Raw genomic sequence first — 27,507 nt, forward strand, 5'->3', positions numbered from 1 at the left:
AATGTTAAAAACATTTTAGAGAAGATTTAAAAAGATCAGTTTCCTGCTGTGTTTGGTTTCAATTTTACCCGTGCGAGTTTAGCTTTCATGTCTAAAAAGAACTAAGGTGCTTATTCCCTCCGCGCGCACACCGTCACTGTGTGCGGCTTTTGTCGGGCCTTAAAACGTCTATCAGGTAACTCAATTCCCCTCTGATGTCATGAGGAGTAATTGAAACCTTGCCGAGCGCTGCAGCCATGGAGCCGACCGGATCCCCGCCTCTCACCGGACAAAAATTCCGCTATGGGGAGGATCGGCAGCGGGGAACATGGCGCATTCACTGCGGATTAACTCTCCGCCGAGAAAAACTTTGGAAAGTGGCGACGTAACGCGCGCGCGCCGCTGAATCGCGAGCGGACTCGCGGCACTCATCACCGGGGAACCGACGGCCGACTCCTGGGCTTGTTTTGGATGGTGTCGGAGGCTTTTCCTGCCCTCCCTCAGTTCTGCTGCTGCTGCTGCTGCTGCGGGATCAAAGTTTGGAGCAGCAGGCGGAGGATTTAGCGGAGATGGAAAAGCCCAGAGCGAGGAAAGAGAAGGTGAGGCCGGTGGAAACGTAAATTGGGGGTGGAGGGGGATGTGCGGACTGCCGGTGGGGGGAAAGAGATAAAGAAAAGAGTTTTCTGGAGCTTTTTAAAAAAAATTTTTAAAAATAAATGCAGGTTGCTCACGTATTATGAAGTGTTGACATCCTTCAGGAGGAAAAGTCTGAAAACATAGGCGGTCCAAAGCTGTTTGGGTTCTTTCCAACTAACAGTCACCACAGCTAACCCAACAGCGTATTTCCTTTTTTTTCACCACTATTTATGCATTTTACATCCAACATAACCTCATCTATAGTACAAATTATAGATATATATTATATATGGAGCACCTAGTAACAAAAATAGTGTTTCATGAATAATGTATACTTTACATTATTTTTATATTTAAAATGTGCTCATGCAAACATATTTAGAATCAGTTATTTTTTCATGTAGAAATTCTGTTGTGATATTTTAGAGCATGAGTCACCAGCCTTTTTGCTAAAGAGGCACTTCATGAGTCCTAAGTGATACAGAGGGCTGCCAAATTGACACAGTTTATTTTTTTAAATACCGTGCCCCCATACAGCTCCTTCAAACTAGCCAGCACCAATTGGCAAACATCTTGTGGAGCTGTACATCTGCGGAGCTCATTATACGAGCAACTTCTCAGTCTGAAGTTGGTAAAAATGCTTTGAAAGGGTTAATCCACATGCATGTGGTGATGACTTCCTGGAGGCGGAGTTTCAGAAAGAGCAGAAAGGCCCAATTTCATCACGTTAAATTAGAAGTCAAACATCTTTTAAGTCATATTTCACATTTATACAGCATTTTTTACAACAACCAAAGTTACTTGAACATAGTTACTTGATTGGGCTATGAAATGACAACGTTTTGGCAGCAAATAGTCATAGATTTTTGAAAGCTAACACTGCTCATCATCCTGAACATACCATCCCAATGTGAAATAAGGTGGGGACAGTATTATATGGTGTGGAAGGGAAATTATAGTAAGATAAGAAAGAAACAACAAAAAAAACCATTTTTTTTTAGCAAATTAAAAATATGAAAAGAGTAGGAAGAAGTTTCTTTAGTCAGATGAAGCCAAAATGTAACTTTTTGGCCTAGAGGCAAATGCTACACGTTGAAAAAAAAAAAAAACTAAGGGTCAGAGCGTACCTTGAACACAACACTCCCACTGTGAAACATAGTGATGGCAGCATAGTGCTGCGGGGATTATTGTCTTCAGCATGAACAGGGAAGCAACAGATTTCAGACCGGGCCAGGACAGTGACCCCATGACTGGTTCAGTCAAAGTACAGACATAAACCCAACTGAGAATCTGTGCCATGACTTGAAAATGAATATTTGCAGATCTAATGACCGACCTCGAGTCACTGGTGAAATTGTCAGGAGTTAATTTCATGTTTGACCACCAACCTGTTGTTTGACACATCTTAATCTTAAATTCGAAGTTTAATGATCGTATTCAGGTGGAGCAGTCGTCCTTTCTGCTTTGGAGTTTTTCCCCCTCGTATATTGGTGTTGTTCTTCAGGAATGTCCTCCCGGTGACCCGGGCAGAGACGAGGGCAGTGAATGGTAAGACGGGACGACAAGGGAAGCGGCTGTTTGCCAGCAGTCTTGGAAGGACTGAGCAGGATATTTACGCTGTGTTCCTGTTGCAGCGCTGCTCTACTGACGGCAGATCGAGCAAATTCTCCTTTCAAACTTTCATCATCTGTGTGTCTGCTTAAATAGGCTCTGTGTTATGGAGCAAACGCAACATGCAGGAACATTTATACAACTATAGATTTATGCTGCTGAGTGTCTTGTTGAGTCTTTCTTCTTCTCACCTGACCGTGTGTGTGTGTGTGTGTGTGTGTGTGTGTGTGTGTGTGTGTGTGTGTGTGTGTGTGTGTGTGTGGGCGTGCGCATGTGTGTGTGTACAGTACTGACCAGCTAACACAAAACTCATTCATCAGATGATGCTGTTTTGTTCTTGATTATGTACTTAAAATTAGGGTGTTCCAATACAACATTACCGATATCGCTGCTTTGAGTGTTGGCCCATACCGATATTGGCCAGATAAGATAGCAGCAGGAATCATATCCATTTTTATTATGTATTTTGCAGCGTGGAATGTTAGGAAATAGTTGATCTAGTGATACTAGTCAAGCAGAAAACAATAGTCAACAACAATAGGTCTGAGAACAACTGACCCACTCATTATTAACCAATGGGTCTGTGTTCAGGATACAAGTGCTGCTGGATAGAAATGCTGGAGCAGACTAAATGCTGGAGCAGACTAAATGCTGGAGCAGACTAAATGCTGGAGCAGACTAAATTCTGGGTCGGACTAAATGCTGGAGCAGAGTTCTTCTGTCGGCTTGCGTATATCAGAGATTTTAGATGCAGGCCGATATAACCTGAGACTGTTTTTTCTACTTAAAATAAATTATGTGAAGGGAACAGTGGCAAACAAACTAACTTGTTTAGCAACACAGCTTCTCTTTTGCCAACCCTTCACACTTGTGAAAATCCCAAAAGAAGCTAATCTTTTAAATCTTCCAGTTATCAAAAACGGAAAAGACAAACAAACCGCAAAATGGAATCTAATCCATATTAATCTAATCTATTAAAAATATAACATAGTTGACCAAACTGTGTGCTAAAGTTTTTCTTTTTTTTACAAATATATGCACGCACACACACACACACACACACACACACACACACACACACACACACACACACACGCGCGCGCGCGCGTGCACACACACACACACACACATATATATATATATACATATACATATATATATATATATATATATATATATATATATATATATATATATATGTATATATATATATATATATATATATATATATATATATATATATATATATATATATATATATATATATATATATATATATATATATATATATATATATACATGTATTTGTTTTGTTCTGTCTTTCAGATGGATTAATAACTGATGAGATATTCATCGTTTTAGTTTTGGTCTAATGCATTCTAGATGTAATCTACATCTGCCGTTTATCTTAAAAAGTGTTTTTTCCTGTTGGCTAAAAATGATTTATTTTTATGGACCTCTGTGAATGGAAAACTATTTGGTTGCAGTGTCATTTTGTAACAGTTCTAAATAAGTGCAACGTCAATAAAGATGTTACGACAAAAAAAAAGGAAAAAAAGAGGTTGTTGATATCCAGGCAGCGATGTTCACTTTGATGCCACAATCGTCCCGGTTTGTTCTTAGAAATAAAACCCGTTGAAATAAGTGGAGATGGAGAAACAGGCTTGTTTAAAGTGATGAAAACCTCCGTGGAGCAGAAGCTTCACTCGTATCAGAAACGTGAGGCTGACGAACGCCTCCGGTCTATTTCAAGTAAATCTTAAGTACAACTTCAAGTTTTCTGGCGTCTTCGTCAACAATGTTGGCTGATGCATTTTGAAGGTTTAGGAATCCCTTTAGCTCGTGGGTGTGTGTGTGTGTGTGTGTGTGTGCCTGTGGCGATTTGTAGAGAGATAATGACGGCCTTGGTGTAAGCTCTGGTGAAGGCCCAGATTTGGAAACACCAGATCAGAGGGAGGCAGCTCTGTGGAAGCGCCTCGCTCTCGGCCGTAGTGAGCTCATTTGAGCCCAAGTTTCAGCAGCCGTGGCGACGGGAATAAGAGCAGAACCCAGTTTGACTTGGTCACTTTTTTTTTTCTTCCGCGTCTTCCTGAAGAGTTGAAGTGGTTACAGAACAGCAGAACAGAGACGTGAACGCAGCAGTTTCTCACTGCATCACAAAATTCCTATCAGGCAGCCACTGTTTGCTGTTATTTTATTATTCCATCTTCAATAATGTTTTTTTTTTGTGTGTGTGTGAAAATGTAACTGACTGACAACATTCTTCGAGTGGGCTGTTGTTTTAGTGACGGCTTCAAAAACTGGAAAATTACACTTAAATCAGTTGTTACTTCTCAAATGTCTGCTTTGTAAAACATCGTTAGAGAGTGAAATCATTTCTAAAAATCCTTTCAAATTTTAAATAATTCGGACATGATGGATAATTCCAAAAATGTTTCCATGTTTTAGTATGAACACACATCCTCTGTAGTCCGATGCATTCAGTGTAACATCTGGGTTTCGTTTTTTCCTGTTTCCATTTGCATTAACTCTTTATTATTTAGCCAGTCCAGATCTCACTACATCAGATCGTTCCTCAATCAGTTCCTCAGTCGTTCTTTGTTTTTCTTTAGATCCAACTGCCATTAAACATGACATGCAGGTACAGATCTGTCTCCAATGTCAATTGATTTACGGACCTTTTTTAAAACAAACACTGTTTGTTGGATTCAACAAATCCAACATTTGTGTGCTAGATAAAATTTCTACAACATTGTAGATAAAGAAATGAACAAAAAGAAAAGAGCACATTTCCTCCAAAACTTCTCAGACATTTCCTAGGAAAAAAAACAAGAACATTTCTGAGTTTGAGAAATTACAAATTTTCAAGGAAAAAATGCAGACATTTTTAGATTAATTTTATGAAACTCAGAAATGTCCAAGTTTTTTTCTAGAAACTTTCTTGGCTTAATTTCAAACTTTCTGAAATTTTTTTGAGGAACTTTCCTTTTTTTTCCTACACAGTCACAAATATCTGATGATTCAGATGTAAATTATATGGTTTTGAATATGTTGTTTAAAGTAGTAGGGTTTTTTTTACAAATATGATTTCTGCAAGGTTTCGATGAGACCAGATTCCATGGGAATATATCGGACAGTAGTCTGATGAAGATCATTTAGCTATTAGCATGGTGGTACAACAACAATAACGTGACCAAGTTATCTCAACAAGTTGAATAAGACAGCTACTCAATGTAACGCAGTTATTAAAAAAAATGATGCAAAACACAAGTAATTTTGATTCTATTTTTTATTAATAGACCCATAAATGTGTTGCTATTTCTTGCTAACCATGTCCTCCTCCTCCTCCGTCTTCTCCACAGTTCTCCCTTTTTGGCTCTCGCTCCACCATCAGAGCCACCAACCCTTCCTCCTCATCCTCTCGCTCTTCATCTCCCGGGATCCCCTCGGCCAAAGTCGGGAAAAGGCGGGATCGGATTTCTGGCTCCGGCGGTCCAGCCGCCCTGAGCAAAGCCGAGTTCTTGGAACGTGTGCGCCGCAGTAACCAGGCCTGCCAGCAGGGGGAGTTTGCACTGGCTGTTCGTCTCTACACTGAGGCCCTCATCGCGGACCCGCAAAACTGCATCCTGTACAGCAACCGGTCTGCGGCCTACCTCAGACTGGGTCAGCACGGCAAGGCTCTGGACGACGCAATCAAAGCCCGTCTAATTAACCCCAAGTGGCCCAAGGTAAGACGTTTGACCTTTGACGACCTTACGGCTTTAATTGTAGCTGTCGGTTGAGCAGAGTGGATTTAAAAGTGTAAATAATGATCAAGTCAGAGGAAGAAGAACAATAATCTCCTGAGATCAAAAGTCAGAATTATTTTTATTTCTTGGCGCTAATCGTCTTCCGTACACCAGCGTAAAATGTTGCTCAAATAAAAGTTAAACGTCCGCAACTTGTGGAATGTGGCTAACTCCAGCTGTGCTTTTACGATGCCTTGTAAAAGTGTTATTTGTGATAAACCAACGCAAAGTAGTGTGTAATTGTGAGGGGAAACCAAATTTTTGTCTGGAATTTTTTCTTTGAAAGCGTCTCATACATTTGTATGCAGCCATCCAGAGTGAACACTGCACTAAACTGCATTTAGCCTGGCTACAGCCGCCAGTCCTTTAGGGAATGTCTCTAGAGCAGGCGTCTCCAAACGTCGTCCTGGAGATGCAGCTTTTGCCAAACTCGATGACATGTCGAAGAGGTAATTCAGTCATTTGATTTCAGCTGGCGGGAAAGCTGTTTTAAATAAAAACTACTTGGTCAAAGTAAGTATTTTTAATTTAGAGCTTTGTGTTAATGATGCGTCTATAGTAATGGTCCTAAATCAAACCACTCACTTGAAGAAAACCAGATTTAGACCACATGAATTGCTTCTCTCCTCCCCTAAAGGCTTGAAGTGGTCGCTTGCATCTAAACAGTGGAAAGTCAGAGAATATACTCCGAGTCCTTCAAGTCCTTTCAGAGAGGAAAGTGGGCAGTCGGAGGACTACCTCTGTCGGGACAGCTGGTTCCCAGCCAGCTCCGCTCCGCTTCCTTTCACAGTGAGAGAGAATGGACGGAAGTGGTGTTTGGGTGTGTATCCGAGCGGTGTGTGTGCGTGTGGGTTTGTGTGCAAGTGTGAGATAGCTTTGCACGGCTGTTATTTTGTTTTGGAAACCCTGGCGAGGCCTTGGCCCGAGTTTGGTACTTAAAGACAATACCAGAAGCAGCATTCCTGTGTGTGCGTGTGTGTGTGTGTGTGTGTGTGTGTGTGTGTGTCTGCATAGTGGCGGTGTCATTGCTGTGAGCTCACTGCAGCATTCGCTTTGGGTCAAAGCTAAGGTCAGAACCGATGAACTACCAGAAAGAGAGAATCTTTCTGCTTCACTTCCTTCTTTCTACCCTACAGTCGGCCATCTTTGCTTTCTTCTCTCCTCCTTTTCTTCTTCTGTGTTTGCCTCCCACAGTTTGTCCCATTGCTGCCCCCGCTGACTTGTCTGTTGGCCCAGCGCTCTCACACACGCATTATCTGAATCTCGCACACACACAAATGGAGCGACTCGGTCATGGGAACGGAGCGGTGGAGTCGGTCAAAAGTTGCTGAAGTTTGGGTGCTTATCTGGATAACAACAGCGCGCAGGCAGGCTGGCAGAGCTTCTTTGCATTTCGATGTTGTTTTCGTTTCGTCCATCCAATGCGAAGATTTTTGAGGAAACCTTTTTGTTTCTTTGTGATTCAAATGAAGCTAAACCACACAAGTAAAACTTGCTGCAGGAGTGAAAGCCTTTCCTTTGACTGAGAAGAAGTTTTTATATACTTACAACCGACCGGGCTGTTTGCTGTCGTCCGCCCCCTCACACACACACACACTGTTTGTATTTTTTTTACTGTTTGGTACTTTTGAAGACCGAGTAGGTTCTTTTTTTATTTTATTTTTATTTTTTTAGACAGCTAAGCCTATAGAGAAAGTGAAACTTTCTGTTCAGTTTGTCAGGTCACAGGTGACGAGGTGTTATTTTACAGAAAACCTGAAGGAGGCGCTGTGTTGCCCATTCAGTTCCACTGGGATGTGTTTCAAAATGACAGAGCTCTTTTTATTTTGTCAAATAAATTGAGAAAACTGAGTCCCCTCAATTTCAAATGGATCAAAACACACACACGCCCACCCCCCGCCTCCCCACACACACACACAAAACGCCCCACCTCATCATTTTGGCTTTGCATGGTAACATCACTACAATGAAGAAGTAGGGTCACACTAAACAAATATAAATAATACAATTACGAGAATAAAGTCATATTATTATGAGAGTAAAGTTGTTCGGCTAAAAAGTCAAAATAATATGAGAAAAAAGTCATATTATGAGAAAAAAATTTACCAGAATAAGATGAGAATAAAATAATAATATGACTTTATTGTGGTAATGTTAGAACCTTATTCTCTTCATTTTAATTTTGAAACTTTGTTTTCAGTATGGCCCTATACAACACACACAGGGTTCTCCAACCGGCCGTTTGAGGACAGTCATCATCTTAACGCGGCCCAACATGAAAATGACTGACGGCCCTCCTGTGCACCATGAATGTAATTATTTTCAGACACTGCCTGGCAAAAATCGGACAGTAAAATATCTGTTGAACTTTGATGGGATGGATTTGTATTTAGCTCTATTTAGTGCGATCTACAATGACTCTTTGAATGAGTTACAACAACATTTCATTTCCCTTTGGGATCAATAAAGTATTTTTGGATTTGAATTTGAACAGCCTTTCACTCCAGATTGAGCTGTGAGTCTTTCAGGGGATCAACTGCAGCACCTGGAAAATCAAATTAGTCTTTTACTTCTTTTTTTTTTTTCCTTCTCTTTTTTGCAAAGTAGCTGAAGCCCAGTCAGACTGGTGGAGACAACTGGGTGCTCCGCCATACAATTTGAAAAAATGTAAGAATTTTATTTCTTTTTTAATGTTCTGGTTATCAGAGATACTTCAACCAATAACTAAAAACAATGTTGATTGGAGGTATGAACTTTAGGAGAAGGATTTGTGAGACTAAAGTTAAAGCAGCTTCATCCTTTCCTGGCACATGTTTAGCCGCAGTCTGGTTCAGCTCGACGTTACGCTGAGGGTTCACTCAGAAGGAATCAGTGCAGATCATCAGGAAGGTGGAGGCAGACCAGATGGCTGCCCCGCTCCGCCTGTTTACAGAGCAGCCAGAGGAGTCGGCCCCGCGTCGCTCTGGATAACTCTGTCATTAAGAAACGTCTCGCTGACCGCACGCTGCACGGACGATTACTCGCATACGGGCAAAGAAGCTCTCGTTTCTTCAAGTGGGACGAGCCAGGAAGGGTTTGGTTTTGGGAAGCCTCCCCACATCAAACTGTTCAGGCTCCTTCAGAGTAAAAGCTGCTTTTGTGCTGAGAGTGAAAAGTGGTGGAGAGCTTTATCCAGGTCAGCCGGGAGACACAGAGCATGAGATGGGGGAGGGAAGGAGTCTCCAGAGGAAATGATTTCATTGAAATTAGTTTCTGTGGACTTGAAATACAGAATTTTATGTCTTTATTCAGTTTTTCTTTTAAAATAAACAATGTAGCTGCAACCTGCGGGTCCAGAGCCTCTTTGGATCTTCCACAATGGCTATTAAAAACTTCAAATTAACATGGTAAAGAAACAACTGAAGTGTTGAAAATAGGTATAATAATAAATGCAGTTTTCAGGGGTTTTTTTATTGAATAACTACAATTAATTTTCACAACTCAATCACACTAAAAGTACCTGTCTTAGCAATTCATGTAAGAATTTTTTTTTGAAAAAGCTTTGTTTTTTTTTACATAAAAGAAATGTAAAGTTGTTTTTTTGTTTTTTTTAGAAAAAAAATAACCACTTATGCTGCACTGATTTACAAAATTGAAACTTTTTGCAATGCCATATTTGTGCAATTGTAGATTGGAGTAGATGTCTGCCAAAAAAAAACTCAGAAATATTAAGATTAAGCTCAGAAATTTTCTAGGAAAAATTTGGAAACTTGAAAGTTTTTGTTTTTGTTGCAATTTTTCCGCTTTTCACACTCAGACGTTTCCAAGTTTTTTTCTAGAAAATCTCTGAGAAATTTTCTGGAAAAAAAAATCTAATTTTAATCTCAAAATTTGTTGAGCCTTTTGGCAGAAATGTACTCAGTTATGCTACTTTTATGCAAAACCTGTTTATTTGTTGTTCTTTCAGATCCCCATTGGCATCAGCAGCATCCGCTATTCTTCCTAATTCACATAAAAAGACAGATCATATTTACCAAAACATCATAACGATTAAGTATTAAAATGACACATTATATTCTACCCGTATCGTTCCTCTTATTGAAGACTACTCCAAAAAATATGTTTTATTCAGACTTCAGAGAGAAACACAGATCAGTTCATCACCTGGTGTCAAAATATGACTGAAGGGGATTTTTGGAGAAACCACTAGAGAGCAGCACTGACTTGTGAAATTCACATCCACAAAGGAAAGTGAACAGTTCTTGTTGCCAAAGCGACTGCGTTGCCCTCTGATGACCCACATCACATGAGGCTTGGTAACTCACAGGCTGTGTAATCCACCCCAGCTGACTGACTTCCCCAAAAATCTGTCTCAGAAGCTGCTCTGGAACTCGTGTTATCGGCCACCTAGTGTTTGATTTCATTTTCTTCTTCTTCTTTTTTTGTTCCCCTGAAACGTATCTCTCCCGTTATGTGCATCAGCAGGAGGGCCTGCTGCAGCTTCCTTTGCGTCTCTCAGACCTGATAATGTTCTCCCATGCTGCTGGCTCTGCGTCTCCTGCTGCCACAACTCTTCTGCAGAACATAATGAGTTTTATTTTTGCCTGCAAGGAGAGCTGGGGTTAATTTTCAGGTGATCGGAAGGTGTGTGCCTATACTTCCACTTTTTTTAATACGTAGCCAGCCCGGACCAAAAGCTGCTGACTCAGCAGCCAAACACAAGCTGCTGGTGAAGGATTTTTTGCTCCTCAGCTCAACTGTGTGTGCAAAAGGAAGGGGACAGATAAGAAGAGTGGATCTTAATGAAAGATTGTCTCAGTTTGATGTGAACGAAGCATGGCGGGAATGTCGCATGATGAGGATTTAGCTGGCTTTCACTCTGCAGATCTATAAGCACACACTGGCAGCAGCGGCTAGCCGGTGAGCGGCTCGGTTTCTACAGCAACGCCGGTACGCCGGCCATAAGTCTGATCTTTGTTTAAAGGGGCGGTATTACCTAGAATTTACTTTTATCAGCTTTGCATAGTGATTACGTTATTTGCCTCATCAAAAACATTCCTGGAGCGTTGCTTTGATTCTTTCATGCACGTTTGAGGAATCCTTTAATCTCCATGGCAACCATTTTGCTCTACAAAACGCCTGGGTGGACCTAGCCCCACCTTCGAGACGCAGCGCCTCCTCAGAACTGCAGTTTCCAAGCTCCCAAGTTTCTCCTTCGCGAACTCAGCTCCTTCAGACTAGCCAGCAGCAACGAGCAAACACCTGGTACCACTGTGTATCAACTGCACTCATTATACGAGCTACTTCTCAGTGCTACGCTGGTGGAAACGTTGTAAAAGGGAGGAGCCATGTTCTGTCTCTTCTTAAAGAGACAGAAGCACTATTTCAAGGCGGTCAAATATGAAGTCAATTTTCTCTAAAGTCGTATTTGATATGTACAGAATTTCCAATTATATTCATATAGAAACTATAAATTGATTAGTTATGAATTAAACCAACAAATTAAGTTGGAAAAACAGAATCCTTTAAAATAATCAGAAAAATGAATTTAGCTAAACTTAATTCAGTGTTATAGACCTGATATAAATGAATCAGTCTTTTAATGGTAGTCATTGTCTAGCATTTTCAACCATGTAAAATAACTTGTTGAAAACGGACAGACCTCCTGCCAGTCGTGCCATTCATTGCTTGGTAATGTCACAGGAAAAGGAAAAGGCCGACTTCCACAGAAAGTGCTTTTCAATTAAGACCTGCCAGCAGCCAGTATGTGGAGAACATTCAAACTCCGTACGAAAAAACCCCAGGCCAGGATTTAAACCCAGGGCCTTCTTGTTGGAAGGCAATAGCGCCCTCAGTGGCTGCCGAAGGTGCAGTCACTTTGCAGAAATAGAGCTGATGTTTGAGTTTCTAGTTAACCAACATATTATTTGATGCAGCTCTTAAAAAACAAAAGAAGGAAAAAGCTGATTCAAAAGCCAACCCTCAGAATTCAACTATCAGTCTATGAATCACACACGTTATGGTTTAATTTGGTAGTTCCTTGTGCCCACGACTTGATAGTCTGCATAATTACATACTCCACAGTGTAATTAAAGCTAAACCAAAGCTGTGCCCCTTGACTGTTTCCTCTATGTTTCACCGTTGTAAAACAATCCCAACGTCTTTCTGATTTCTGTTTTTCCTGAAGTTTGGCGGCGAGACAAATGGACCAACCGAGACATTTAAGAGGAAAGAATCAATCTGTGTATAAAACATGGTCTAAGCTTTCCTCACTATTAAAACAAACACAGTTACAGGCTCATCTGTTTGGCGTTTCCACAGCAACGGCATGCCAAGCTGCTGGATGCGCCAGCTCAACTGGGCATGTGTGGCACCAACTGTTTGTTTGTACCGGTCTCAGTGAAGATGATCAAAAATACTAACATAGGGCTGAAACGATTAATTGATTTATTCCCAATTAACCGATTATTGAGATAATCGTCAACTAATTTAGTAGTTGATTAATCATTAACTGGAGTATATAGACTCTGAAAAAGGGCGACTTGCTGAAAACACAACGCGTTCAAACCAGTAATTAAGCCAAATCTTTACAAAATAAATATATATTTTGCATTTAGGATTAAAAAAAACCCTCCTCTGCTTGTAAATATGTTTTAGCCAAAACTCCTAAAATGGCACAGCTTTAGCTTCACACGGTTCAAATTCGCTTAAAGTATCACATGCTGTTGCATTTTAAACAAAATCTTTTTTTCTTCTTTTAAAAAGGAATGAGTTTATTAGCATTTTTATGTATTTCTAATACGTATATAAAAAAATGCCTAAGCGGTTAAATAAAATTCTGTAAAATATGCTAAATTTTACCCGATTGATTCATTATCAGAATAATCAATTACTAAAATTTCTAAATATATTTCTATTACAATATAAAAAAAGACTTAAGTTGTTAGATAAAAACTGTAGAATGTGCTCATTTTTTATCTGATTAATCGTCAGCATATTCGATGGATTAATTGATTACTAAAATAGTTGTTAATTGCAGCCCTGTAATAATATAAAAAAAGAAACATTCTCCGTCTTGTATTTTCATATTAGTAGGGAAATGTGCAGCCGTCAAAGGATTAGAGAACGGAGGGCTCAGCAGTTTCGCTGTCAGATGGGGTTAATTCTGTCTTGAATGTTTCCTGCTTATCTTTAACCCCACCCTCCCCCCCACGACGCCACCCTCAAATTAAATTATGCATTCATGGGTTTAAGTGGAACTCTTCAAAAGCTGCTGCGGCTTTTGCTGTCACACAGTGTCACTGCAGGGATGTTAAATAGGAATTCAAGACGAGGCTTTGTAAGCTTGCAAAGTTTGCTTCTGCTCCACATGTTCATTGTTTTGTTTTGTTTTTTCTGAATTGATTTGTACAGACGCTGCTCTGTTCCAGCGAATATGTCCACGAAGTGCAACGTTTAGCTTCCTTTGATGCTGTCAGACACTCTGACTGAGGTAACACAAAACAAAACGGTTAAAGAAGGACAGGAGAGAGCAGGACAACGCTGCTGAAGGAGGACTTTGACTGAAAAAGAAAAAACTGCATTTTGGATTTAACAGGGAGCTGATGAAGGGAAGCTAAGCCAGCAGAAATATGATCTCTCTCTTTTTCCTTTCTGTCAGAACTTTTGCTGCTGCATTGTGGATCGGCTGGAGGCTTTTAACTGCATTTTGCGGAGAGTAAAGAGTTACAGTAGTTCAGTGCTGAAGTATCATGAACTGGTTTTTCACAGCCGCTCCTGGACAGGACATTTCTAATTTTTTCAAAATTCCAGATATAACGGAAGGAAACCAGAGGAACATGTATGAAATTAAAGTGACACATCCTGGTTAAAAATAACATATAGGTTCCTTATTTTGTTATCAGAGGCCAAATTAATGCCACCAGGACTCGGTGACTTGACCAATCAGTTTCTATTTCAGAGGTTCTGGTCCAAAGACGACAACTTCTCTCTTGTCTGAACTCAAAAGCAGAAAGTTAATGTCATCCAGTTTTTTATAATTCATTGGGATTTATGGGTTTATGGTTAAATATAGCTTAGTGTCATCAGCATGACAGTGGAACTGTGAGCCATGCTATCTGATTTTACCAGTTAGAAAAGAAAAGATATGTATATCTAGATAGATAATTTGCCCACTACTCAAGTAGCAACATTTTTACCAGCGTTGGACTGAGAAGTACTGTAGCTTGTATAATGAGTTTAGCAGATGGACAGTTCCACCCGGTGTTTGCTAGTTTCCGCTGGCTAGTCTGATGGAGCCTCACAGTGGCCTGCTCGGTGCTCAGATGTTTAGAAACAGCAGCTCTGAGGAGGAGCTGCGTCTTGGAGGCGGGGCTAGATCCACCCAGGTGTTTTGCACAGCTGAATGGTTGCCATGGAGATTAAAGGATTTCTTAAACATGCATGAAAGAATCAAAGCAACACTCCAGGTATGTTTCTTATGACACTATAAACATGATGTAAAGCTCAAAAAAGGTTGATTTTACATAACACTACCTCTTAAGGAGTTTACAGGAGGACAGGATGTTCCAGCTTGTTAGAGTAAATCATATTTTTCCCAGAGAGCAAAGCGCTAATTAAAAGTTCAGCAGTCTGCCTCAGCAACACAGCATCTGCGTAGTAAAGATGAATAATTCTATTGTGTGGAAAAGCTATTTTATCTTTCTCTTTAATATCATTAATAGAACCTCTTAGGCATTGTAATTGGCTAAAGTGGAAACAGATGATTTTTTTAAGACAGAGAAAAAAGCCCAATGTGTGTTGTTTTTATTTTGTTGGAATAATTTTATTATTTTTATCGCGGAAAATAGCTAAACAACAACCCTGGTGCTAAATAGGCCCATCTCTCTGGTGTAATTGTTAGCGGCTTCTCCTCTCTGACGCTGTGATATTGGGGGCAGCTGGCTGAAAACGACCTTCATAAGCGTCCTGAGGGAGCGCAGCAGGCCCGGTCTGCAGCTGCAAGCTGCTCATAAAGACACACAGAGTGTACCTGAGTGTACCTGTTGGCTTGGACAAGTGACTACAACCTTGCCATAAGGCACAAACTAACCAAATTAGCTATTAGTAAGCAGACTTGATGTACTATGCATAAACAGCACGTCCAACGCACAAGCAGTGATACGTCTTGCGTAGTTTTGCTGGTTGCTATGGAATAATTTATTCATAGAGACACACAGGCCGTTGACACTGTTACCTTACTAGTGGCAGTTATTTTGCAGTAGTTTTAATCTGCTCAGAGGTTTATGCCTCCAGGATGCAGTGAAAGCTCAGACTTTAACATTAGATTGAGTATAGATTGTATGTTTTTGCAATGAATTTGAGACATATAAATATATATTTTTGTTAGTTTCCCCCCCCACCCCTGACTCTCATTTTATGTGTAATGCTTTATATCTACCTGATCTTTCTTTACCTCCACGATGCCAGTTTGACTCTTGAAGACTCAGATGTGTATGGGATATTGCCAGCATTCTTCTTAATTCATAAATGACCAGAGGCGTTTCAGGCAGAAGCTCATCTTTGAGGGGAATGCTAGAACCGTTTTTTTGAAAGTGATGAAGGATGTTCTAAACACTTCAGAATCGCTAAACGATTTTTCCCCTCCAGATATCTCTACTTCCTGTCGCGCTCTGCGAGATGCCACTTCTGGTTAGACACTTGGAAAATGTATGTGCAAACTCGGTTTTCGGTATTTTAGGCATGGAAAAGCTAATTGTTCCATGAGCAGTTTGGCTAACTCCTTCATGGCTTTTTACCAATGCAACACCCTGGTTTGACAGAAGAGTAAGATCAAATTTCATTGTGTTTAGACGTTTTATCGTAGACTTAGATGGAAGGACACATGAAAGTGAATAGTAGTGATAGTGAAAATGTTGGGTAAAGAGCTTAAACTTTGCTGTAGGTCTGCTTGGTTGGAGGTCAAAGGAGTTGTCTGGAACTCTATGTGATCAAAGCTGATAAAAGTGACTTATGAATTGGTGGTTTTGCATTCACACATGGTAGCATTGTAGTTGTTGGGAGGTTACTGTGGATCACAGTGTGAATAAGCTCATCTGAAGCTCAGTGAGTGTTTGTTAGAACCAGTTTTGTAGCAATTTTACAAGAACTGGTCCTGGTGATATTTGCTGATCTCTATACAACTATACAATCCAATGTAAACACTGATTACTATATAAGTCGGCTACATTACCTGTTACAGCCACAAACATGTCTTTTAGGTCTTACAACTACGCACAATGACCTTATAGCCTAAGTCACATTTAGTAATAAATAAAATATTTTTTCCCATTACTCCAGTTTTTTTTTTTTTTTAAATAACCTATAATGTTAAAGTATAAGAAAACAACTAAACATAATAAAATTCACCATTTTAAAGTAACACTTAGCTTAGCTTGGTTAAAAATGAGGTAAAATGTCCAGATCACTTTATCTGTTACCCTCCAGTTTTATGGAAACACACTCTCACACAAACTGCCTCTAAACATGACTTCTCCTGATTTACGCTGCGTTCATGAACACCAAACAAAAACATTACTCACAAAACGACCGCGCCCTCTAGTGGCAAGGCTAAAAGCTGCATCACAGTCCTGCCTTCCCGACCCTAATTTTGCAAAGATGATATATTTGAGCTATAATGTTCAACATGATGCTCCCAACTGTGAACTTCCCAGTCGGCTTTTATGGGGGAATTCGGGCGATGTGCAATGACCTTTGACCCCTAAAAATTCAGTTTTGGTCTCATCTGACCGGACCATAACCTCCCAGTATTTCACAGGTTTGCTTGTTGATCGTTATGAACCTTCAAAGCGTTTTAACATATTTTTTCTTAAGTAGCTAAGTCATGCGTGGTGAATATGCGTAGAAGCCGTAACGTTTTAGTGCATTCCTAACTTCTTTCTTTAAAACAATTGTACCTTCTAAGTTCTCGCGGTACTTCTGTTAGTGCTTGTCTGAAAACGTACTCGCAATCTAATTAATTGAAAAGAAATGGTCCTGTACATCTCTCCACCTGAGTTTTCAGTAGCCGGTCATAGAAACGGCTGTAATAAGTGTGTAAATAATTCAGAAAATGAGCGTTATTGTTGCAATAGTAGCCGGAGCATAAAGCGCACAAAGACCCAGACTGTAGCTGCACATGCAGGCACACGCCGAGCTGCAACATTCGTCACTGCCAGGTTGTGCATCTGTGTGTTTGGTGGCCATTGTTTGGTGTAGAAAGTGCTCAATCATGCTGACTTTTTGGTGACATGTGGAGTGTGCAGGTGCGAGTGTTCCTTGGCCGTGTGTTTTGTAGCAGAAGTGATGTGTCTCCGTGTGTGGAGACAGAGTGATGATGCTGCACACAGAGATGACTGAGACAGAGATCGTATAAATATATGCAGCTCATCTCTCAGTTTTTCCTAACAAATTCATCTTCCAGCTGCTGAAGGAAAAGGTCGAGGGTCGCAGGTCAGGGTCGACTTTGTCATCTTGATGCGTGTCTGGCAGTAAGACCTGCGAGACGATCTGACTTTTGCAGTGGGTCACAACTTTCAATGCTGCTGTGAAACATGCAGAATCAAAGAGTGTGGATTAGCGTCACTGTAAATCTCGCCACAATATAAGTTAGTAGATAAATCAGTTAAATAAATTAGCTATTTGTTAATCTGATTTTTTTTTCAGCCCATTGAACAATCATTTTTTTATGCCCTCAAAAGTCCCAGGAGTTCATTTATTTCTTGTCACTTTATCAGGAATAAGGACACCAGAAACTTCTGCTTGAATCAAAGCATATATTCATTATGAATCAAAAATAATAAAAAAAAACGCAACAAAAGGGCTTTAAAAACAAAAACAAACAACCAAGAACCAATAATCTACTTATGCTGAAAACTGTTATAAGGAGCTTTTGCTAACATAATAAATTAACCTTCAGCTACCTCTGATTCAACCAATTCAAGGTCTAAGAGCTATAAGACTTTTTCAGATTTTTTCTTCATTTTTTTTGGATTAGCTGTCCAACGCTAAAAGAAAGGGGGATGGGGGAGAAGAGAAAAAGAAGGGCAGAGTCCATCCAGTGACCATTCCAGCGCTGAAATAACACCACTGTGTCATGGCTGACTGTGGTATAATGTTTCTTTTTTTTAAACCTTCAAAAATATATTTTAAGCAAGTTGAAACTTTGTTGTAACCGTTTAATATGGATCTTTAAGTTCTCGGTTTTCTGTAAACACAACATAGATTTTTTCTGACTTTTTGTCTTTTAGTTGAATCATCATTGAATTGTGTTAAATGTGTTAATAACCACATCGCACCATCACATATCTACCTCTCGTTTTACACTTTAATCAAGAACAATTTAATTTAAGTGTTATAATAATATTAAATAGTATAATTTAAATATTATGTTGTTGCTGCCGATGTAAAGATCAGTAATTACTGAAAATATATTTTGAGTTTCTCTATATATTGCATAACCCAAATGCTCATAACACTCTTATGCTTGACATGGGGCGTTTGTATTTTTGTACAGAGTATATATATTTATAGATATATATATTACCTCAGTTATCAGTAAACAAGGAATTCTTTTCAACTAATTAGATTGTATTATGTCCTAAAACGTAATAGAAGTGGAAAGTGTAGAACTTACTGGGGAAATGACCAGTGAATAAGCAAAGTCCTGAAAATAATATTATTCAATCTATGCAAACACTTTGTCTGCGCTGGTGAAGATTAACTCACACTGGCATGTCGGATGCTTGGATTGGCTCCACCAGGACAGCAGTCCCGCCCATCTTTTGTTTAAGCCAATAATTATTGGGGGCTCTAGTGGACTGTGTATAAGTCGTTGAACTTTTGTCCGCAGATGGTCAATCATTAGATATCGGGGGGAGAAAAGGTGGTTCCATAAAGTTACTTACTATCTCCAATACTGACCACATGATACATGGTACAAAACAAGGAAACACCACAAATAACACATTTCAGAGATTAAACTGGAATTTGTGTTTCACAAAATGGTGGTGATAAACCTCGACTGAACTGGCAATTACCGTATTTTCCGGACTATAGAGTACATACAGTAGATACATATATAAGTCGCGCGGTTCGAAGCATGGGAAAAAAGTAGCGGCTTGTAGTCCGAAAAATACGGTAGTTAAAGAAAACCCCCACACATCTGTTTGGGTGAATCTTTGCCCAGAAGCTGTGACACATTTTCCCATCACTTTCAATAAAATGACTGCAGAGTGTAACCTCTTGAACCGTTGTTTTTACCTTTATCTCAGTAAACCCCTGAGAATAGTTTTGGGAACACTGAACTTATTACTGCTACCTAATCCACTTTCCCCTGTTAACATGAAACAAACATGAACTTCTGCTTTTCCCCCTGTAGCTCCTCAGTGTCTGTGTGCTTGTCCCACATCACGGTTGAATGTTTGCTTAATATCATGTAGCTCACCTGTGAGGCAGCATTTGTTGATTTTTCTTTCCTTTTAGTTTCCCCCCCTTCTCCCTTGTAGAATCTCATCCTTGTGTCTTTTCTGAATAACGCGGAGCTGAAGTGTATTTTAATGACTCCAGTCTGCTGGAGTAACACTATTTGCATGCCTCTGGTGTCTGCGCGCTTGTGCTGCTTCTTTGTTTGCCGCTTGTAGCAGGTTGCAAATGTGCAGTTTACACTTTTTTATGAAAAAGAAATGAGGTTGGCGCCAGCCACGAGCGTAAACAAACCTTTCTCACCGACGCATACGCACGCTTTCATTAAAGCTACTTGTACATTATTGATGGGATCCGGGGGCTGTGTGTGGCTTAAGATCAGCTGTAGTTGTCTAACTCGGTAAAGAAGCATTTGATCACTTTAAAACTTTAATGTGTTGCGAGGTAGGACACGCATGCAGAGTTTTACATTCTGAAGCTGAATCATCCTCCTATTAGTTTGTTAAAATGGGAACAAAATGTCTCAATTTTCATTGATTCCATTTAGTGCAATGTGTATATATATATAGTAGAAGTTAGTCATTAATGTTCACCTAAGCTGTTCCCATTTAACCAAGCTAACAGATTTAAAACATATATCATATTTGTATAATTCCATTTGATCTTCTTCCATCTCTGACCCTTGTTCTGAACCTCATCTTGTTTACAGAGCCCCTGAACAAGCAGCGGTTATGGAAAAGAGGACCATTAAGGTCAGCATGTTTATGCACCAGCAAATGTCACTGTGGTTCATTTACATGCCGGTGTGGTTCTAGTTCAGTACCACTAAGCTCTCACTGTCTGGCCTCAACAACGACGTAGAGATTTGAATGGAAATTATTTCTGATTTCAATCTTTCCTCGTTTGGGGAGCCATGAATGAGCAATCGAACCCTTTTCAAAGGGTTTGAATGCATATGTTGACACCAAGCAGACAGGAAACCGCCCCAAAAGCAGGAAGCAGACTACAGAGCAGGGAATTCTGGGTAAATGCAACCAAAACAAACATGCGAGTCTTGCGCTAGCTGGAGAAATAGCTTGTCAAAGGCAAAAGAGAAATCCTACAACTGTTAAAATCTGGTTTAATGTCTCACTGTCTTCTGGAGTTTTCAGGTTGTTTCCTTCAGTGGTTATTGGTGCAGCGCCTCCACAGGTGGGGAGGGGAATAGGTTTTCCTAAGGGTTTGTGGAGTGAAAGAGAACCACACTAGCTGAAAATTTAGTGTGTTGCAGTTTTGATCCCCAATCGAACCGAGTCGACCGGACTGTCAGGTGTCAAAACACCATAATAGTTGAAACTTAATATTTACATCCATTATATAAAAGCACATAAATTTTCTTTCAGACTAAACGTTTCCTCTTTTGGATTAGTTAATACTATTAACATTCTATTTTAAGGTAAGAAAATCAGCATTTAAACACACACCAAACACTGGTACAATCAGTCGAGATGGGCTTCCTTCAGACTGTGGCTAGACTCAGTTGTAGACAAAAGGTGAGGACCCCTCCTCACCTGGTGGAGCTTAAAGTAGAGCTGCTGCTTTTCCGCATTGAAAATAATCAGTGGAGGTGGTCCGGACATTTTATCCGAATGCACCCTAGTTGTTTTCCTTTGGAAGATTTTCAGGGAAAACGTCCAACTGGAAGGAGACCCTATTGGAGACCTAGAACTCAACGAAGGGACTGAGATGTCTCGTCTGGCCTGCGAACATCTTGGGATTCTCCAGAATGAGCTGGACCTGTTGGCCCGGCAACCTAATCTTAAGACAACGGATGGGCAGACGGACCTCAGACACACTGCGTTATTGTGTGACATCATTGGAAAACCAAATGATGTCAGTTCAGATTTGAGGCAGAGTGCAGCGATGGTCGTTTTCAGTGGAAAAATACTTCCATCAGTAGTTACAGTGTTGATTGAAACTGGGGGGTTTCAATACTCCAGTTTGCTTTTGATGTTTTTAATAACCCAGCAGGCGTTTGTTCTCTCGCTCCGGGCGTCTAACTAGCACCGCAGACCTGTCAAGTCTCACTGCGACTCATCGATAAATCACTGCTTACATTTTGACAGTTGCTTTTAATCCCAAAGTGACTGTTATGTTTTTAAACTATATTTATACGTCTAAATTCACACTTTTGATGCGGCTCTGAGCTGTACTATGTATGTCAACTGTGTGCTCTGCAGCTGCAGTTGTTTTATCATTATTGCCTGTCTATAATCTGCTTTAATCTATTGGCATGCAAAGCATCCTCATGATCTACTTTAGTCTGCTTTGCGAGGCAGAATGACAAATGGAGACATTAACGTGCTTAAATGGAATTTAGCTCCTGCCACGCATCCTCCATTTTGTTTTTATGGAGCAGTAATGGAGAGAGCGCCACCTTTCTGCAGATGGCCTCTTCCCCATCTTACGTGAATAGATTTTATTTTATTTTGTTTTTGGTGCAGGGCTTCTGGCTTCTGGTTTCAGTCATTGAAAGTAATGTGATATAGGTGACCAGGAGTCACATTTTTAGGAGGATGAAAAATATTTTTGGCTGCTTTGATGTTTTCTGATAACATTTTGAAAATAAGTTGAAAACAATGCACTTTAACAGTGCATAAGGGCTATTGGAAATGGAAAAAAAGGAAATTTCTGGCCCAAAACTCAGAAATTTTTAGATGAATCTCAGAAATTTTCTGGAAAAAAATGTTTCAAATGTCAAAAATCTTTGAATTTTGGACATTTTCACACCAAAAATTGTTGACTTTTTTATACTCTGAAATATCCACATTTTTGTCTAGAAAATTTCTGAGATTAATCTAAAATTTTCCGATTTTTTTCTAGCAAATTTGTGACTTTTCAAGCTTTGAAATTTTCAACCTTTTTTCTAGAAAATTTCTGAGATTAATGTAAAACTTTTTTTTGCAGAAATATACTGCTACTCTTTTTTTTTCTATCTTCAATGGCCATAGTAGATGGTCGTAGAAAAATCCTACAAGACGTAGATAAAAAAAGATGTAATTTTTAATTTGCTTTAGTAGTGATATGTAAACATCAGTATGTTCTTACTTGTAAGACATCTGGACAAAAGATAATTTCCTACCTAAAAGTTCATAATTTAGTATATGTAAAATCATGGATTGCATTTTTTTTTTACAAATCAGGCACATTTTTTACATTTTGGCCAACTTATTGAATTGAGTGTCATGTTGTTTTATTTCTAACGTTCTCTTTAATCTGTACATGCTTTTTGTTCTATCATATGGAAAAGGTTAGCTGCAGCTTGTAGCTACAGGTGGCATATGTTACAGCATTTGAGACGTTGACATCCACGCTTCTATAAGAATTCAGCCAAAGGTGGAACGGATCGCCTGGGCGGTCAGAATAGTGTGGTGAATTATTAATTCTCTCTTTACCAACACGTCTTATGCCTTCCATGGTGTTTGGTTTCATCACAGCCCAGAGTAGAAAGGTGTCAAGCCGATCATCCTAATTAACTGGCTCTGATGCGCTGCGTCTCCTGGCTGCAGGTCCTCACGTGTCTGCATTTCTGTTCTGCACTTTAACTTCCGTCATACGGCTGACAGTCGGCTTTCTTTCTGGCCGTGTCGAGTTTTCAAAAGACGTCAGCAGAGTGAAGTTGGTGGAGAAGGAGGAGGTGCAGTCTGTCATCTGCTACCTTATTCCTCCTGCTTCCTTCGCAAAGTTACAACTGTGTTACATCACCATTTATTCGCGCTCGCTGTCACGGGCCTGGTGCATATAAATCATAACATCTGCAGTTTAACCCTGCGGCAGACTGAGGACATCCCTCAACATTACAAAAAACACTTTGTAGGGATTATGGGATACACAAAACATGATACATAAACACTTGATCAGTGAAATTCATTATATATTCACATAATTAAAATATTTTATATTTTATCCATTTGGGATGCACCAATTTGCAAATTTGGGCCAATAGTGATACTGGCTGAAAGCCGATATTATACAGTATACATTACAAATAGATTTTCCTTCAATTCTTTGCTGCATCACTGTCACTGTCACATGACCAAGCAAATACCGACCCTGTTCCTTCCCCCTCCAGAAACGCAAAGCAAAATAAATGTAGGTTATTAATATCAGCCTAGTTCTACTTATCGGACCGATCCCAAACATCATGACAAACATCATCTGGTACCGATGTTAATGCAGATATATATCATAGTCCTTATTATTTGTTTTCTTCTTACTTCTTTCTTCATATTGGACATATTAGTAGTTTGCATGGTAGTTGCAAACTACCATGGATTACACATCTCAGAAAAATGCAGAAAGTTCTCCCCACAATGCTGAAGGCTTGGACTTAGAAATTTTTGTCGCTTTCTGCCACCACCAGTGGATGGGAGCGAACCTTGACCCCCATTCTGAAATGTTCAGAGTAAAACACAGACCTACCAATAAATGGGAAAGTTTGCTATGATAGAAATTATTCAGCAAATGTGTTTCCATTTTCCTTTTAATTTCGAAAAACCAAAAACCATCTTAACTGAGTATTAAAGCTTTTTTTATGAAATAGAGGAAGTTAATATTTTGTGTCTTGCCGTTTCCATCAACTGTTTTTATATGTATATAAAAAAACATTAATGGAGACATGGCTACGGGTTTCCTATACAAGCTGTGAATTTAACAGCTAAATAGCAGTTGATATTGATGCGTTCAAGTCCACTTCTGTCAGGATGGGTTTGGTTTTCAACCTGGTAAAGTTATGGTGTGTTCACTGATTGATAAGATATCAGATTTTTGAATTTCCGGGCTCCAGTTGGAACTGATCAACTTTCTGTCCATCTATAGAAAGTTGCATCTTCAGTGTGTGTCTGCTTGTTTTCTAGGAACATGTTTGGTGATATTTATGTCACTATGGTTTACCTTCACTATCCCTTTTTGAACTTTACTTTTCGTCGATTCAAGATCCTCCCTGCCTGCTGTCATGCATAAACAGTCCAGACAAAAAAGTCTGTTGACCCGTTCATTTTGAGAGGCTGAGTATTTGCCTAGTGACAACACATTTGACAACACATAGTGGAAGCAAGCGGCTGTAAAGACTGATGATGTCTGTTTGAAGTTGGGGTTTTAGAACATTTTTAGGATATTTGCATCAAAAGCAACAAAATCTGAACAGTTTTTATCTATATATATACAGTATATCTATATGTAGGCTATACACACAATATGCAAGTATCTCTTTTCAACTGTACATCTGTAATAAACCAAAACTCTGAGCCTTTGTTGTGACAGTGGATTTGTTTTTGTTCTTTAAACAACAGTCATCCATCAGCGGCAGCCTCACCCAGAGCGTTTCTGTTCTGCTTTAGGAATGGTGTTGTTCAGTGATATTTATCTGTCACCACAGCTTAACTTCACCATCCCTCTGTGAACTTTATTGGTTATTGATTGGACCAGCCCATTGCGTTATAGAGCTATAACGCACACATGAACATCTAAAAATCCCTCAGCTATTTCAGCTCTCAGATGGAAAAAACAACATTGCACACAAAAACTATTTTGTGTAGAACAGCTTTTGATTTTCTCCACCCTTTTACTCCAGACTTTTTTAGAGCCTCACTTTACTTATTAAGGTTTCTCTGTGGAATCCATTGTCCTTGCCCACTTAGCTCCACAGATCGACATAAACCCCTACCACTTCCCCAGCTCTGATTTCAAACAGCACTTCCTGACCATTGCAACACCAGAGAACCTCTGATTTGTAGCATACTCCACATCCCTCTATGTCTGTTCTGTCGGTGTGAAAACAGTCTAACTACTCAAAGGCATCCTCAAATTATCTCTAGAAAGTAAAGACAACAATAATGTAGTGGCACGTAGAGGGTTTATGCCGGTACAGGCGAACCTGCTTTGCTATAGCAAAGGACTATAGGACTATAGTCCAGTTTGAGTGAAAGGCGCGACCTGCCCCAAGATACAACAACAGTTCAGAGGGGGGCGACCAGACAGAGCAGCCAGACGACGCGAGGCCAATGCGCAGAGGCGGGAACAGCGCGACTGGTGCAAGGACCTTTCCACTCAGTTCAGTCCCTCTACTATAAACCTAGCTTTATGATTTCGGTTGAAGAAATCATCACTCCTTGGCTGACTGCTGTGATGCATTCTTTGAGTATTTTTGATTGGTTCATCAGGCACCGGAAGCAGTAAGGACACCATTTGGCTATTTCAAATATGAGATAAACATAATTTGGTAATATTCCATTCTGCTTTATGATGTTTTCCCAATGTTTCATGGTATTATACAGATGACTGATATGGTTGCTAAACAGAAAGAGAGACCATCACTGTTAGCTGTTTAGGTATCTTCATCAAACTACAAGAGAATAACTAACAGCAGTAGTAAAGGATAACTTGTAAAAGAAGTGGAAGTTGAGGAAGATGCTGAGTCTGAAGCTGTAGAGGCTACAGCTGCTGCAGTAGAGAGTAAAAATCATGTTATTTCTAAAGGTGTGACTTCAGTTGATTATCATTTTTAATTTAGCTCAAAAGCAGTGCCTAGAAAAAGATGATGTTCAAGGATTGGCGACCTGCAGAGGATCTCTGGGTTGTTAAAATCTCAATAAGATCATAAATTTTACAGAGATGCTCTTTAAAGGGAGGGGGGGAAGGAAAGGGATTTGCATATTTCATCCTCTGTAGTGCATAACATTTTTAACTTTTCAATAAATCTGAAAGAATTCAGTGCAGAAAAAGCAAGGGACCAAGCCAGAGACGGGCAGCCCTGATCTCTGATCCTTTCAAAGGAGTTGCATAAAGGACTGTTGTTCATGAATAGTTGATAGAATCACAAAAATGACAAAGTATCTCAAAAACCCTTTTCAGTTTCTAAAATACAGTTAAATTTATAAAGGGAACTTTACTGTGCAAAACAAAGAAGCATCTTAGGATGTTTTCACACCTGGTAGTCTGGTTGACTTACTTCCATTGGGGATCAAAATTGCGTTTTTGCATTTTCAGCCGCTGTGGTTTACTTTCACGCTGCACTGTGTTAAAATGAACTACAGCGGTTTGAAAAACCTGTTCCCCCTGGACAGAGCTTTAATATACACTCCCAAACTGTTAGAGCTGAAGGAGGAGGAGAACTGTAAACTGTTGTTTTCCATAAAGTCCTTAAGTGTCTTAATTTGTGGTGAGTTGATGAGTAACAAGAGGAAACAAGAGAACATCATTAAATAAAGTAATGGAAGAAGGAGCCAAAATAAAAGTAAAGCAGGACAGGATGCAACACACACACACACACACACACACACACACGCACACACACACACACACACACACACACACACACACACACACACACACACACACACACAGACACACACACACACACACACACACACAGACACACACACACACACACACACACACACACAGACACACAAACACAACCTCAAAAGATCAAAATCATCAAACTTCTGGAATGTCTTGTCAATGGTATGAGCGCCCTCTTGTGGTGTGCCTAAGTTGCAGCTTATTGTTTTGTGATAAAAGAAAGGGCTGCAGTGTGTTTCCTTATGATCTAATATAGTTAAAACATATCACTCTTAATTGGAAGTGATATTAACGTTTTGGAGTCCCAACTTGAATCCAATAAAGAATCTGTGGTGAAAGCTAAAGATTAGGGTGATGGCATGGAGGCTTTTGATTTCATCCCCACAGATAAACTGATCCCAGAGGAAACGTGTGGAAGAGCTGCCCAGAAATGAGAAGAAGAGTTTGCTTGCTGTATTGTGGAGGAATGATTTCTTTTTTGTGATTGCTTAGAAAAGTAGAAATTATTTTCAGTAAGCCATTTCTAATTAAAATGGAAATAAAAATCAGGTGGATTGCTTTTCCCAAGACTGAATCGCCTGTTTCCAGATTCATGTCATATTTATCAGAAACAAACTTCATAGTTTTAAATCTAAATACAAATACTTTCTGGCTGAACTATATGACTTTGTCCTTGATTTCATTTGTAAATAAACAAAGAATAGCATTTTAA

General features: G+C 39.7%; 1 protein-coding gene across 2 annotated transcripts in view; it reads left to right on the forward strand.

Annotated features, from left to right (window-relative positions):
- The first annotated feature begins 224 nt into the window (after positions 1 to 224).
- LOC102236192 (tetratricopeptide repeat protein 28-like) overlaps positions 225 to 27,507 on the forward strand; it is a 115,198-nt gene continuing 87,915 nt past the window's right edge. For both annotated transcript variants that reach the window (XM_014473687.2, XM_023338511.1), the window contains exons 1-2: positions 225 to 578; positions 5,589 to 5,954. In XM_014473687.2, the coding sequence (XP_014329173.1) occupies positions 549 to 578; positions 5,589 to 5,954 (396 nt within the window). In that variant the 5' untranslated portion in view covers positions 225 to 548. The remainder of the gene's footprint in view (positions 579 to 5,588; positions 5,955 to 27,507) is intronic.

The sequence above is a fragment of the Xiphophorus maculatus genome, chromosome 8 (genome assembly GCF_002775205.1).
Source record: "Xiphophorus maculatus strain JP 163 A chromosome 8, X_maculatus-5.0-male, whole genome shotgun sequence".
Taxonomy (NCBI): Eukaryota; Metazoa; Chordata; class Actinopteri; order Cyprinodontiformes; family Poeciliidae; genus Xiphophorus; species Xiphophorus maculatus.